The following is a 15822-nucleotide window of genomic DNA, read 5'->3' on the forward strand; positions in this document are numbered from 1 at the left end:
TATTTTCGACACCAGCTCGAAAGACAAAAATTTAATACGTTCACTGATCATCGTCAGTAGTAGCTAGGGGTACTCAGTGAATACAATGGAGGGGGGCGTGGCACCTGTCAATCATCTCTGTGGGGGGGTCGTGAAATAAACGTGTTATAGTAGAGGGGTTTAAAAAAAGAAAGTGAGCGTCATCAACTGCTTATTTCTTTTTTTTTAGCAGAAAAGGGATTAGTTTTGGTTTACGAATAAATTATTTCTTTTCTGCGGTGGCAACAGGAGATGGATGAAATATATGTGTTATAGTAGAGGGGTGTGAGAAAGTGAGCGTCATCAACTGCTTATTTCTTTTTTTTAGCAGAAAAGGCTAACTAGCTAATCAATATGACTTTTTTTTTTACCACGGTTTTTGCATTTTATTAAAAGTAAATTATTTTTATGGAATTAATTTTCCTTTGGTTTTCTTTCTTTTTTTTTAAATTCATCATTACAGTTGATATAATTTAATTTTAACAATATTGATTACCACGTGCATTGTATGAAACTATTACTCATTTGTATTTTTATAATTTGCTTTATAAGATTATTATTTATTTTATCGCGTGATAAATTTAAATATTTTTTTTTTTTTATATATATATTTACAGAGTGCTTTTTATTTTTAAAAGTTTCATTGTTTTCAAGAGAGTTGAATTATATTGAATTTTTTTCACGTGTTTTTTTTTTTTTTTTTTTTAATTCATTATTACAGTTGATATAATTTAGTTTAACAATATTAAATACCACGTGCGTTTTGTAAAACTATATCTTTATTTGTGTTTAATATTTTAGTATCATTCTTAATTTTGGCAAGTTTTAATTGTTTTGTTTTAAAAGTAATAAAATTTTTATTTTAACTTACCGCATGTCTTAAAATCTTATCGAAGAATGAATGTATTTAATATTTACCACGTGTTGTTCTTATTTATTTTATATAACTCTCTTTCTTAAAAGTTTTATATTTGTCACGTGCTGATTTTACCATATTATGCCTGTTTGTTGTTATTTGTTTTACCACGTGGATTTTTTTTTTTTATTAACGTATCGGATCGTATTTTATTTTTTAAAGTCTGTTTCTTTTATCCAACAATATTTTGTTTTACCGTATTGTAACTCATTTATATACCGATTGTATTTCATCTCATTTGTTATGCATTACAATATAGTATATGGGATCGATGAAACGTATATTTGATTTTAATTTGGCGGGGATATAGTGGACTCTCAATTTCCCAACGAACAGCATTTCTTTGATAATTATTTTATTTCATGGTTTTCTAGGCTCACAGTGAAACATCGGATATTTTCGAGCAGAATCCTGTGCCTGATGTACCGGAATTAGATTTTATTTTGGATGACGATGAGGTATGTATTATTTAACAGTTATTCTATATATATATATATATATATATGTGTGTGTGTGTGTGTGCGTGTGTTTATTAGAATAGCTTTTCAATTTTTTATCATTAATAGGTGATGAGTGAAACATCTCAAATATTCGATGAAAATCCCCTTTCACCAACACTAATAAAGAGCTTTGATGATCATCCGGTAGTTATAATTTTTTTTTTTTTTTTTTACTTGGCATTATTTAAATATTTGTTTTTAAATATTTATCAGAACTTCAAACAACAATGATATCCGTGTTTGCTTTTTTTTAAGGATTCTCCGAGTGTATTCACTCAATTTCCCCTAAATTTCAGCGAGACATCTCAAACGTTTGTGGAGAATACTTTCAATGTAAACCAATGTGGTGGTGGATTAGAGGAACCGGTAGCAGGACCCTCCTCCAGTTTTTGGACACCATTGCCTGTCATTGATGGAAATTTTAATGTGAGTATATATATATATCATTTAAAAATTAGGTAAAGGTGTTTTCAAATTAATTATCTTATAATAATATTTTTTTTTCTCTTTTTCAGCTCATGGATGCAATCGTCCTAACGGAGAATAGTAGAAGAACAAATCGGACTTATGGTGCAGTCGAAATTGATTTTTCAGCCCTCGTGGACGTAGATAGATTGCCTGCACATGCTAGGGGTGCTTTTTTAATTGATGTGGTGGATGTCTTGGCTTCGCTAATTCAGACTGTTTTGACAAAAGCTACTCGTGGGTTGAACCAAGGAGATCTTATAAGATTTATTTTATACCACGATAAGCTTGATCGTCCAATTTCTACATCTCTGAAAACTGTCGGTGAAATGACGGTCGAACATTTTTTAGCATGCGTCACCAAAGTCCTTCAATCGAAAGACGAAATAGCATTAGATGAAGGATTCACAATTAACGTGGTGACAATAAAGAGGGAGTCAGGTTCTGGGAGAAATAGGCGCGTGATCAATCCTGATGTCGACAGACTTGTAAAATCGTCTGTCATTAGGATTAAAGACGACACAGAAGTTTGCTGCGCAATGTCGATTTTGCTTGGAAAAGCGATTTTAGAAAAGGACTTGGAGTATTCCACATTACGCAATCCAAGATGCAATCTGCTAGAGAGGCGGGCATTAGCGTTGCACGCTGAGACGCAAGTCTCCGTAGGCCCGTGCGGGTACGCAGAGATAGCGGTATTTGAGAGACACCTGGACATTCAAGTCGTTGTGATCAGCAGTGAAAAAATGCATCAGGTGATGTTTTATTTCGTTATATTTTTTATTTACCTTGTATTTAATTCCATTTTTTTTTTATTCATTAGCAATTTTCTATGTTTTTTCTTTCAGGTTTCTTACAAAGGAAGCAAAAGGAATAAGACGGTTTATCTTTATCTTCATAACTCTCATTATGACGTCATCACTTCACCTAAAGGCTTTTATGCCTCCGACTACTTTTGCGACTCATGTTACAGGCCATTCCAAAGCCTTGCGCTTCATAGATGTGAGTTGGTGTGCCATGTTTGTAGACGATCTAGTTGTACCAAAGATGAGTCAGCGATAAGATGCACTCAATGTGACAGGTTGTGTAACTCTTCTACATGTTATAGTAGTCACATAGACAGAGGAATCTGTGCTGCGGTATGGAAAGTTTATTTTCATTTTTTTTTTCGTATTGTATAAATGTTTTCCTTCTGTAACTAAATAAGATGTCTCATTATTATTATTTATTTTTTTTAGATATATCAGTGCATGGCATGCTCCAAAGTAATAGAGAGAAAGAAATGTCCAAAGAGCGAACACAAATGCGGCGAAAGACGCTGTAAATCGTGCAAGAAATTATTTCCTCCGGGACACTTGTGTTTCCTGAATAAAGTTGAACCTAAGAAACATAATGATAAACTCATTTTCTTCGATTTCGAGACAACGCAAGCAACTGGAGAGCATATTGTAAATTATGCCATTTTGCAATATGCAGATGGGAACACAAAAAAATTTGAAGGGGTGAACACGCTTACAGACTTCTGCAACTATGTATTTACTCCTATACATAAAGGATACACATTGCTCGCCCACAACATGAAGGGATTTGACGGACAGTTTGTTTTAAAATGGCTATTGGAAAAGGGGTATCAACCCAAAGTAATTCCTCAAGGGTCGAAAATCATCCAAATTCTCGTTACAGCACTAAGTATCCGTTTCATTGATTCTTACAGCTTCTTTCCGATGTCCCTTTCAAAGCTGCCAAAGACATTTGGTAAGAATGAACTAGCAAAAGGCTTCTTCCCGCATCTATTCAACACTCCTGAGAATCAAAATTACGTAGGTACAATACCAGACCAGTCTTTTTATACCCCGGAGATGATGTCCAAAGACACACGCCAAAAATTTTTATCGTGGTACGAGGAGCAGAAGGATGACGTCTTTGATTTCCGGAAAGAAATGGAGAAATATTGCCTGTTAGTATTATTTTGAAGTATTAGTTTATAATGATCCATATATATGCAATGTATTTTATCATTATTTATCTTATTTTTTATTCTTAGATCTGATGTGGATATACTACGTCAATGCTGCTTGGAGTTCCGGAAACAATTTATTGAAATTTGCAGTGTTGATCCTTTTTGGTAAAGTTTATTTTAAATTTTCAATATTTTATATTTATTATTATTATTATCATATATTTAGATATATTAATGATTATTCAATTTTATAATTTCAGCTACGTAACAATTGCTGCTTCGTGTATGGCATGCTTTAGGAGTCAACATATTACACCGAAGACGATCGCCATGGTCCCAGTTCATGGATACGCAAGTGACAACTATAGCCGGGACAGTATACGATGGTTAGATTTCATTTCTGTTTCCGAAGGACGACATATTAGCCACGCATTGAATGGTCGAGGGGAAGTGATTATAGATGGATTGAAGGTAGACGGTTTTTGCGCTGAAACTAATACTATATATCAGTATCACGTAAGTATTTATTTTTGTTTAAACTTTGATCTCATTTATTAAATGTTTTAAGGAAATATTAGAATATAGATTTTAAACAAATATTTTTTTTCTTTATCAACAGGGCTGTTTTTACCACGGATGTGAGAAATGTTTTGATCCCGATGCTGTCAATCCTGTGTCTGGAGAGACGATGAATAAGCTTAGGACTCAAACAAATATAATATCGGATCGACTGAAAAAAAAAGGATATACTTTGCAGGAAATATGGGAGCACGACTTTAATGATTTGAAGGTGAAAAATTCAGAATTAAAAACCTTTTTGGAAGATCACGAAATTGTTGATCGACTTAACCCCCGCGATGCTTTCTTTGGTGGTCGCACCAACGCAGTTAAACTTGTATACGAGGGAAGTGCTAAATATATAGATTTTACAAGTCTATATCCATGGTGCAATAAATATTGCAGGTAAGCCCAAAAGCCTTTTTTTAATATCCTCTTCTTTATTCTTAGTATTTTTTTTTTTTTTTTTTTTTGTGCTTATAATTTATCTGTTGCAGATATCCCATTGGTCACCCAGCGATAATCACGGATAATTTTGATGACGTTAACAATTATTTTGGTTTCATAAAGTGTAAAATTCTCCCACCACATGGATTGTATCATCCTGTACTACCTTATCGGAATCAAGGGAAGTTAATGTTCCCGTTGTGTAGATCCTGCTGTGAATCTAGCCAAAAGACTCCATGCACTCACGACGAAAATCAAAGATCATTGATTGGTACTTGGGTATCAGAAGAAGTGAAGAAGGCAGTAGAAAAAGGTTATAAAATCATAAAGGTAACTATTATTATCTGAGAAACCAAATTTTTAGTAATAGGAAAGAAAATGCTCATATACATATATATATATATATATTACTTTTTTTTTTTTTTTTTTTTTTTTCCTTTTCAGATCTTTGAAGTGTATCATTTTGAAAATTCATCTACAGAATTGTTTCGCACATACATCGATATGTTTTTGCGTTTAAAGCAAGAAGCAAGTGGATGGCCATCGAATTGTATGACAGAGGCCGATAAGGATGACTATATAAAAACATATTTTGAGAAGGAAGGAATTCTGCTAAGGAAAGATAGAATTGAGTACAACCCTGGTCAGAGAGCCGTTGCCAAGTTAGCACTGAACAGTTTTTGGGGCCGCTTTGGAATGAGCCTTCTAAAATCGATGCTAAACTTCGTTAGCAGTTTGGAAGAATTTAACAAGCTCCTTTGTGACAACACTAAGATCGTAAGCATTATTAATCTGTCAAATATTACATTTCAGGTGTTTTTATGATTGCATATTTTTTTTTATTTTTTTATTGAATCATATTTTTTAACTACTGTTGCAGGTACAAGATGTGTGCTTCCCAACGGATAATATCTGTGCCATGGAGTGGAAGCAAAAGGCTGAATTCATCGATCAAGATACTAGCACTAACATTTTTATCGCGGCCTTCACGACTTGCCATGCCAGGCTAAAATTGTACGATGAAATCGACCGTTTAGGAGAGCAGGTGCTTTATTTTGACACCGATTCGATAATTTATGAATCTACTGGAACAAATGATCCACCTTTGGGGAACTTTTTAGGAGATTTCACTGACGAACTTGGAGGAGAGACAATTTCAAAATTTGTGTCTGGTAAGTTATACGATGAGAAAAAAAAAAAAAATGTTGATTTGTTTTTTTTATATTATGATAAAAATTTTTTAAAGTTATGCTTTTTTTTTTTCCCAGGGGGACAGAAAAACTATTCTTACATAACTAACAGTGGTAAAAGCGTGTGCAAAGTGAGGGGGTTTAGCTTAAACTTCAAAAACAGTCTTATTCTCAATTTTGATTCTATCTATAGTTTAGTGTCGAATCTAGATGATCGCTCTTCCATCCCCATTTACAACCCAACCAAAATAGTCAGAGATTCAAAGAAGAGGAGAGTCTTCAACAAGGAGGAAATAAAACAGTACAGGATGGTCTATAGCAAGAGAGTAATAAAACCTGATTTCTCCACTGTTCCGTATGGATACTGAGGAGCCATGATGAAAAGGAGGGTATCGGAGGAAGAAGAAGAAGAAGGAAGCAAGCAAGCACAAATACACATTTTATAAAAAAAAAGGGCCCTTTTCAGGGCCAACAAATATTACGCAAACATTCACTTACACTCACAGACACAGGTATAGTATATTAAAAAAAAAAAACTTATATGCATTTGTTTTGTTTTTCAATAAAAGTAAAAAGACACATTTTATTTTATTTCCTTTTTGTTTATTTATAAAAAAAACACCATGTTACATAATATGTCACGTTACTTAGTATTTCAGCCAGCGTTTTTTTCTAGCAAACAGGACTGGTGTACTCGTTACAGGAGGTGAGTCAGTAAACACTTTTTTATTAATTACATATTCTTCAGGTATTTTCATTTCTTTTATAGCTTCAAAAAATACTTGTTGCCCTTTTGGTTGTTTCTTCTCGTTTCTAAGTACATTATTAATTAGGTGAGTGATATTCGTTCCAGGGAGTAGTTTTTGTTTGTACAGAATTTCTCCTTTATCAGTCCAAGAAAACAGTTCTTTGTTAGATTGCAATAATTGGAGAAACTTTTTAGCTCGCTCTTTTTGACTTTTAGGTACAACATTCATTAGCTGCATTTCTATTACATCACTGTTTTCCGTAACATTTTCTTCTTTAATTTCGTTAGGCTTTTCTTCCATTTCAGGTGAGGTATCAACCACTGATTCAGTTGTTTTGTTTTTATTTTCCAAAAAGTTAGGAAATTTGACATACTTTTGAAGAATTTGCAAATATAACACTGCTTTTTCATTCTCAGGAATAGTTTGATTTTTAATAATATCATGCATTTGCCTGTCCAATTCAGATAGATATTCTACAGTATTAGCTTGTAACCTATTTTCTGGAACAAGTAAAAATTTTTTAGCGTGTTCCATTAATTAAAGATGTTAGAGCTGTAATGGCAGCTGGTATCAGGAATCCTAAAAATCCGTCACCTCGCTGGACAAGAATTTCCCTCTTACGGAATAAAGGTACTTTTTTTATCAGAAAGTTTTCTTAAACTTCTTTTGAATGGTGAGAGCTTGTTTTTTTGTTTTTTATTGAGAGGAATGTTACCTTTTAACAAATTAAGCACGCATTCACAAATGCTCTTAATAGATTTAGCTGGACAGTGTTTTAAGAATTTCCGTTTTGATTTCAGTTTAGCAACAGCTTGTAAGACCTCTAGACAACAGTGCTTACTGTTCGACATTCTAATCGCATTTGATTGTTTCATTCCTAATTGGGATTAATTTATACTTTAGAAAATGACCAAATGTTTCAGCTTTAATGGAGGCACAGTGATTTCTGCTGAAGTGTTTAAAATTACAGTTAACAGGTGATTTTACCAAATCATTGATTTTCGGGCACCCGAGAGTTTCTAAGTTCACACAATAACGATTCGTAATACTTTGAATAAATTTTGTCTTCTCCTCTCCTTTTATATAAATCTTTTCATATTTCTGAAATATTTCTTTTAAAATGAAACATAACTCTATGTAGGGCGATTGTCCAAAATTCCAATCATATCCATGTGTATTATTTTTTATAAAAAAAATATTGTCTTATCTCATGCTTCCTTAGCTTTACGAAACTAAATGGTGGTTGAAATGTCCAATTATTTAAATGATTGTTATTTATATCAAAGATTGCTAGCTCTTTAATAATAAATCGATTTTCAGTGAATAAATATCCTTCGAAATCTAAGACACAGACACTACTCATCTTCGCTAATGTTAATGGACAAATGACTATCTCGGCTGGTACACGATCATTTTATCATTTGGTAATATACCAGTGCGCAGGCGCAAGTTATCTTCCGTATCTGGTTTCAAATCGACTAACAGGTAGCCGAAAGGTTTCGAAGTCGCGTCTTGATACACTTCTTGGAAAAATTTCAATTTTGTTGGGTAGAGCTGACGACCTAAATGTGTAATTTGGCTTTGATCTCGGGGGTTTTTGAAGAGAATAAGGTAGTGAGAATTCAGAGATATTTCTCTCATTTCTTTTCCTTTATGGAATATATTTTGAACTATAAAAATTACCGAGACATTACGATGATGACTATACTTTGTAAATAAATGAGTTAATTTGGAATTACTTCCTAATTCAGACATAAGATCATCGAGAATAATTAATGCATTTGAAATATTATTTAAATCAGAAGGAACGCCCTCATGAAATGTCACATTCGGTATTGTTTCAAACATAGCTTGATACGCTCCATAACACCAAATAACCGATTTTGGAAAAGGTTGAATAATTTTAGACTCGATTATTTTTTTGCAGAGTTGGCTTTTTCCACATCCTGTTGGACCAGCCAAAATGCACGTGAACGAATGCCTAAGTTTAGGGAACTCCATAATTTATACAAGGGGATTAATAAACGAGAATATTTATTAAAAATAAATAACGCAAATAACGGTATGTAAATAAAAACACAAACACAATTTTTCTTTTTAAAAAAAATATTTTTTTTATTGTTTGTAAGCAAAGCGTACACCAAATTTCTTTTTCACAAATTGATACACTCTAAAATCATTTTTTTTATTAACATTTAGCATTCTTAGAATGGAAACCATAGAATGATTCTGACAACGTTTGTAAATGAAAAATACACAATAGGCTCCACATACATTTGAAGTGAGTGATTGAAAAGTTATAGAATTCCAACATACATTAGTAATGTTAAATAATTTATAAATATCAAGTCCATAAAAATGTGGTGAATGTCCATAGGAATCAAAGAATTCCAGTTTTTTTTGTTCAGTCATGTATAGAGCTAACCAATGAGATCCTGGTCGAGTTGATTCATCTGTATTGACGATGATAGCTTCATTTTCTTGCAAAGTGGGTATTGTGTCTCGTGAGTAAACACCTCTAAACTTAGATGCTGTTGTAGGGTCTTTCGATAATATTTCATAAATCTTTCTTCCGCCCATTGTGTATCATTAATTTCCAAAATCGTATAGGATGTCTCTCGATTTGTTAATTTCTATGACGTTTTCAAATTCGGCAAACACTATGACACACACTGTTTTCTCTAACGGTCTCTCAAATTTCATTTCAACTCTTAAATTACTATGTTTTATTAAATTAAAATGATCGCCATCACATAAGTCAGGAGATAAGTCAAACGCATAGAGAGTATACCCATCACAAAATTCTTCTCTAGAAATAAAGTTGCCCCTGTCGCTTCTCATATGTTCAGTGCTCATAAATAAATTTTGATAAGCTCTGATATATTGTTTTTTCGAAAAATTCAGCTCCAGTGGATTATGAGGGACTGGTTGACCATCTACGTAGACTGCGATAAAATTTAAATTAAAATGTTTAAAATCAAAAGGATTTTTCTCAAATGTTCCATGAAATGCATCGTTTTCCACACATCCTATGATGAGTCGTTTAGGAATCTGGCCCACAAAAACATTGTCTTGCACAAATGACATGTTACCTTTAGGAATGGAATACGCTTTACACAGAACTCGATCGATAGGATATTTTGCAGTATCTTTTTCTAAAGCTTTTGCGTGTCCTAAAATTACTCCAGGACTTACACACACTTTTCTTATTAAAAGTGAAATTCTATCTAGTATAACTTTATAGCCAGATTTTCCGATCAAACAAAATTCAGGTTTACTACGAATCAACTTTATTTTTATATCTACCATGTTCAATAATAATCTGTTTTGGTGGAACAAATCGCTGTGTATACAACCAATCATGTCCACACTTGAACTTAACTTAAAAAAATCTGATCTTTTTTTCAGTCCATCATTGGAATCCTTATAATAAAGTTCTGCTGTGAGTTGGGAGGTTTTACTGTCATAGCCATGGTTTAAAAGTGTTTCTATGTAGGATCTATAAGGGTAGGTGTTGCTCGAATTTGAAATGATGCGGTCGTTTAATGATACATCCACTTGAGAAAACAGAGAATGTAAAAATAGATTAACGGGTCCGATATCGTCATCTTTCGTTAAATTAGTATTATCATTTTTTAAAATTTTTGCCTGCACGTGAAGCTGAGTCTGACTTAAATCAATAAATTCCTCGCCGGAGCCTGATATATGAAATTCTACGGGTCCGCCATCAAATACATTAGATAATGGATGGAACTCTACCCACTGCCCACTTTGAATGACGGTTTGTGTGCCAGGCATATGAAACAATTCCAGTTCAGATTTGACACATTCTGGAGAACCCTTCAAAAGAAATGTCATGATTAGGAGTCAAAAATATCACGTCCTCTCGCTTTCTGTTTCTTTGATGGAATGATTTTTTTCTTTGTCTTGCGCTTTCTTTTATATCCACCACTACCGATCATTGACTGAATTTTTCCAATTGCTTTATTGGCCAATATTTTGCCTGATTCCTTTGTTCTATTTTTGGCCGATGTTTTCAAGTCCTGACCTGCTAATACATCCGACACAACACGTGATCCTGTGATTAAGGCTTCTTTTCCAATAGTTTTTGACCCCCGATATATGTATGGTAAAGCTGCTCTAAATAATCGTCTAAATATACCGCCCAGACCATAGCCTTTTTGGTAAGATATACCTCGATAATATGGCAAACCATGTCCGGTTTGAGAAGTATAATGGTCTTCCAACTTCTTTGAGCAAGAAACATAAGGTACTTTCATCTTGGTAGCTGATTTTGTAATGAATCATTTTTGAAAATACACTCCATATTTATAGTATTTGTCGCATTCGAAAATGCAGTACAACCATCACTTTACCTCTTTCAAAGGGTACAAAGTCACCTGAATTTAGTCTGAGTTCAACTTGAATAGTTTGAAATGAATGTCTCATTAAAGGTAAATATTGAGGTCTATCATAATACTGACTGATAGTTTCTCCGTCTTGTCCTTTTATTCGAACTATCCGCAGTAAAGGAGCTTGCGTATCGCCCACAATTTGGGGGGATACAAGATCTGTGTACACGTAGAAAACCGAAAAATTAGTCCATGCATCCGCAACCTGATCGCTTTTCATGTTACCCGTAATGATTGTTTCACGTTGGAATCCTAACAGCTCACCTAAATTCTCTAAATGAAGGCTGCATCCCTGAACCGCATTAACTTTTACTCGTTTTGTAGCTTTATTGTAAGTAAGTGTGAACCGACTTGGATTTTTAGGTAAAGCAAGTTGTATAGATGATACAATATCGAACATTGTTTCATAACAACCTACATCAATTGTTTGCTTAATAGTCGATATGATATTACCATTACTAATCTTGTAGTAAAAATAATTGTTAGTTTCATTTACGTTAAGCCAAGAATGGGGATAGATGATTTCTGATAGGCCTACTTCCCATTCACCTTTTAAATCCACTGGTATAGGTAATTGAGTTTTAAAATGAGAGATTTTGTTATCTGGAAAGAATCGCATAGAACTATCGGAGGGCAACGTCACGTAGAAAGACATTTTTAAAAATGAATCTCTTACGATTAGCCTTCACTATTTATACTTTTTGAATATCAGTCACCCAATCATTGAACTTATCTGGGTACCCTAAAAATTTAACATAATATTGTAATTTTCCATTAATTCTTTTTTTCTTGATTACTTTTTCTACAGGGTAAAAACCGGAATCAACTACTTTTTGTAATTCTTCAGCATAAAAAGTACCGTTTATTGGTTCATTCTTTAAATCTTTTATTTTATACACTACAGGATTTCTTCTGATAATTTTATCGATGATGAATAATTCTCGAGTCCAATTACTTTCATATCCTTTCTCGAATGTAAGTTTTGACTTACTAATTCGAACTGTATCTCCTATCTTAAAAACACTTATATTTGGTTTTTTATTATTAATTATATCACTATATAACGTATTCCAAACTTCTTTTTGATTATCGATATTAACAGAGACTGGATCTATTTTTATACTTCTGTGTTTAGTATGATTATAACTATGTACTAACTTTGAAATGACATTAATATATTTCTTCGTGTTATATTCTGTAAAGTATTTCCACATCTTAGTTTTCAAAGTGCGGTTAAACCTCTCAACAATACTTGACTTAGTTTCATTATTCGTTGTAAAAAAATGAACTCCTATATTTTTAAGATATTGTTGTACAAGTTTATTAGTGAATTCTGTTCCTTTATCTGATTGCAGTTTCTCGGGTTTTCTTTCTCTAAAAATAGTTTTTAAAGCCGGCAATACATTTTTGGCTGATTTGTCTTTAATAGGCACAGCCCATGCAAATTTTGAAAAACAATCTATACAAGTTAACAAATATTTGAATCCATTATTAAATTTTGCTAAAGATTGCATGTCAACTAAATCAATTTGAAATTGTTCATCTATACCTCCAACAATCACTCGATTCCTTTTAAATTTATGTTTTAATGGTTTATGTAATGTATAAGAATCCTTAGTTTCTAACCATTTTTTAATTTGACTTTTTTTAACTTTGCCCTTTACAGCATTATAAATTGCATTAACACCACCGAAACTACCTGGGTGATCAGGTTTCTTATAAACAGAAGATAGTAAATTATTCATTCCGACTTAGATTTTATTTAAGATTAAAATACATTTTCCAGCTATATATGAAATAATGTTATCAATTTAAATTTAATTTTCCTATTTTAATTAAACTTAAACATACTGGTACATCAATTAATTTAATTATTTCTTTATTATATTAAAGTAATATAAATTAACTAACGTGGAAGCAGTATTTATTCTGCGGAAAACAGTAATTTTTCTCTGAAAAGGAAAATTGTTCGTTTATCTGAAAAAAAAGTTCATGAAATAAAATTTTTCAAAAAGAAAAAACAAAAAATTAAAACATGGTACACAAAGAACAATAGGAATATACTATTTATTCAAAGATAAGTAATGCTCGATTAACAAGTGACAGCTAATCAAAATCTTCAAAATATTCAAAAGTATCTGAAGGACACATGAATTCTCTGGCAGATCTTAATACAAAATGTAAATGTAAATTTTCAAAAAATTCCTCAGTAGCATAACTAAGAGGTGGTAATAATAAAAACTTTTGTCTATCAAATAGGTTAGAATAAAATCGTTCAGCCAATTCCATTGCTTCCAGAGAAAAAGCATTAGAATTAAAAGTTTCACGGCGGTTACCAAATTGTTCCTCAGCAAGTCTACGTGGCTCTTTCATACCATTGTCAATAAAAATATCACATACAGACCTTTTTAAAATTTTTTTCAAGTACTCTTCACCAAGACTAGTGTCCAAAGAGCTTGGTAAAGCTTTATCAATAGGAGATTCACAAACATTTTTAAAAGCATCTAAAAAGTTCATGTTCTTAAATATAAAATCCAAAACTATGAATGAAATATCAATGTATTTGTCTAGCATCTCTTGCCATTGTTCCTTAGTGATAGTTATTCGCTTTGAACTGGGTATTTTATCAGCTTTGTATATGCGTTCAAAACAAAAATCAGAAAAGTTCTCACTTGTGATTCGGAATTCCTTTTCTGAGACGTAAGGTGCAATAGCTAACTCACTTTTTGTTTCAGGAACTTTTTTGAATCCCATGATATATTGTATCCACCACGGTCTTAGAGTTATTCCTTCACTTGATGGGTAGTACACTTTACCATATTTTTTGTATTGCCGCAAGTGTACTGTAACGAATCCGCGATATGTTGTAGCATTTACAAAGACATCGTTGCCGATCGGGAATACCTCATCTGGCATGTGATCATCGGTGAATAATCCATCCTGTAAAAAATATAAAAAAAATACAGATTTAGTAAATTTTATAAAAAAACAAATAAATTAGATATAACATTTTTAATTTAATAATACACAGTATAACAAAATAAACTTACTTTAGAACTATCTGTTTTCGACTTTTTGCAAATATCTTGTGAATTGGCCTCTTGATGATATTTCCTTTTGTCCATAATGAAATGAATGCAGATATAAGGTTTTCAAATTTTCAAAAATAAAGAAAATATTATCTTGTGAAGGTATGAAATTTGGTATACACTGCGCACAACAACGTCTAACACAACAACGAGCCTAAACTAAACGAGTAATGCACAAGAAACTGATGCCATTCCGAGCAAGTAGAAAAATAACTGACCAATGAAAAAATTTTAAAAACATCACGTGTGTACAACAATCTTCTTCAGTGAAAGGAACTGAAATCATCATGCATACGTCACAGTACAAGATCTACCTTGCAAAAAAAATCTTGCCTGAACGAGAAGGGAATGACGTGGAGTGACGTCAGCCCCAAAACCGGTACACACTCTCAAACACGTGCATAAGGGTATCGTTGCCAAGAGGAAAAAATAATTGTAACTGCCAGGTGGTCAGAAATAATATTCTAATAACTGATAAAAATTGAAGTGAAGATATATATCGATGAAACTAGAGGATGTGATCGATATCGTTTGTGCAGATGAATGATATTCAAACTTATTAACGCAAAGATGTACAAGCATCCATAGGACAGTGGTTTAGATACCCAACTACTGTCCCATGGAGGCTTTTTGTTAGCGCAGGTTCGATCCTCCACGATCGACATTATATATAAATTTATAAGAATAATTTTTAAGATTAAAAAATAAATAAACTCATTTAATTATATCTTTTTTTTTTTAAGTTTCCAATATTCATACATAGATGGCGCCATCAGATGATTCTAAATAAATCATTTTTTTCCAAAGATAAATAATACTAATAAAGTATTGCCACCGCAGGAAAAGAAATAACATGCTCCAAAACCGAAACTGTTTCCTTTTCTGCTAATAAAAAGAAATAAGCAGTTTATGACGTTCAATTTCTAACACCCCTCTACTATAACACATATATTCCATCCATCTCCTGTTGCCACCGCAGAAAAGAAATAATTTATTCGAAAACCGATACTGTTTCCTTTTCTGCTAAAAAAAGAAATAAGCAGTTGATGACGTTCAATTTCTAACACCCCTCTACTATAACACATATATTCCATCCATCTCCTGTTGCCACCGCAGAAAAGAAATAATTTATTCGTAAACCAAAACTAATCCCTTTTCTGCTAAAAAAAAGAAATAAGCAGTTGATGACGCTCACTTTCTTTTTTTAAACCCCTCTACTATAACACGTTTATTTCACGACCCCCCACAGAGATGATTGACAGGTGCCACGCCCCCCTCCATTGTATTCACTGAGTACCCCTAGCTACTACTATCGTCCATTAACGTTTGCATTTTCCAAAAATTCAGACTCTTGTTCTCCGCGACAGCTCAGGCACCTTGACTTCATCTCCCAATTTTGCACAGATATTCGTGATGTTTCTGGCACTGAGAACGTCATTGCTGATGCTTTGTCTCGAATAGATGAGATTAATATATGGACTTTCGAGAATCTAGCAGAAGCCCAACAAACAGATCCTGAGC

The 15822-nt window shown here is 32.8% G+C and overlaps 3 protein-coding genes across 4 annotated transcripts; 1 reads left to right on the forward strand and 2 right to left on the reverse strand.

Annotated features, from left to right (window-relative positions):
- Nucleotides 1-746: 746 nt before the first annotated feature.
- LOC147803959 (uncharacterized) lies at nt 747-14209 on the forward strand. Of its 2 annotated transcripts, XM_087151564.1 has the most exons (12): nt 747-1392; nt 1501-1578; nt 1690-1860; nt 1950-2651; nt 2745-3035; nt 3135-3853; nt 3941-4021; nt 4117-4372; nt 4476-4819; nt 4912-5191; nt 5306-5638; nt 5742-14209. In XM_087151564.1, the coding sequence occupies exons 2-12, from the start codon at nt 1504-1506 to the stop codon at nt 6417-6419; spliced, it is 3930 nt and encodes a 1309-aa protein (XP_087007690.1). In that variant the 5' UTR covers nt 747-1392; nt 1501-1503; the 3' UTR covers nt 6420-14209. The 2 variants fall into 2 exon arrangements, with proteins under 2 accessions (XP_087007690.1, XP_087007688.1); XM_087151562.1 differs by having other exon boundaries at nt 1950-3035.
- LOC139426739 (uncharacterized protein F54H12.2) lies at nt 9390-10658 on the reverse strand. The gene has a single exon (XM_087151352.1). It carries the CDS (start codon nt 10656-10658, stop codon nt 9390-9392), a length of 1269 nt encoding a protein of 422 aa, XP_087007478.1.
- On the reverse strand, nt 11584-14400 carry LOC147803960 (uncharacterized). The gene is made up of 2 exons (XM_087151569.1): nt 14263-14400; nt 11584-14152 (listed from the first exon to the last, which is right to left on the reverse strand). The coding sequence occupies exons 1-2, from the start codon at nt 14335-14337 to the stop codon at nt 13319-13321; spliced, it is 909 nt and encodes a 302-aa protein (XP_087007695.1). The 5' UTR covers nt 14338-14400; the 3' UTR covers nt 11584-13318.
- Nucleotides 14401-15822: the final 1422 nt, after the last annotated feature.

This window comes from Parasteatoda tepidariorum, chromosome 9, assembly GCF_982258835.1.
Source record: "Parasteatoda tepidariorum strain Cologne lab strain chromosome 9, Ptep-v5.0, whole genome shotgun sequence".
Taxonomy (NCBI): domain Eukaryota; kingdom Metazoa; phylum Arthropoda; class Arachnida; order Araneae; family Theridiidae; genus Parasteatoda; species Parasteatoda tepidariorum.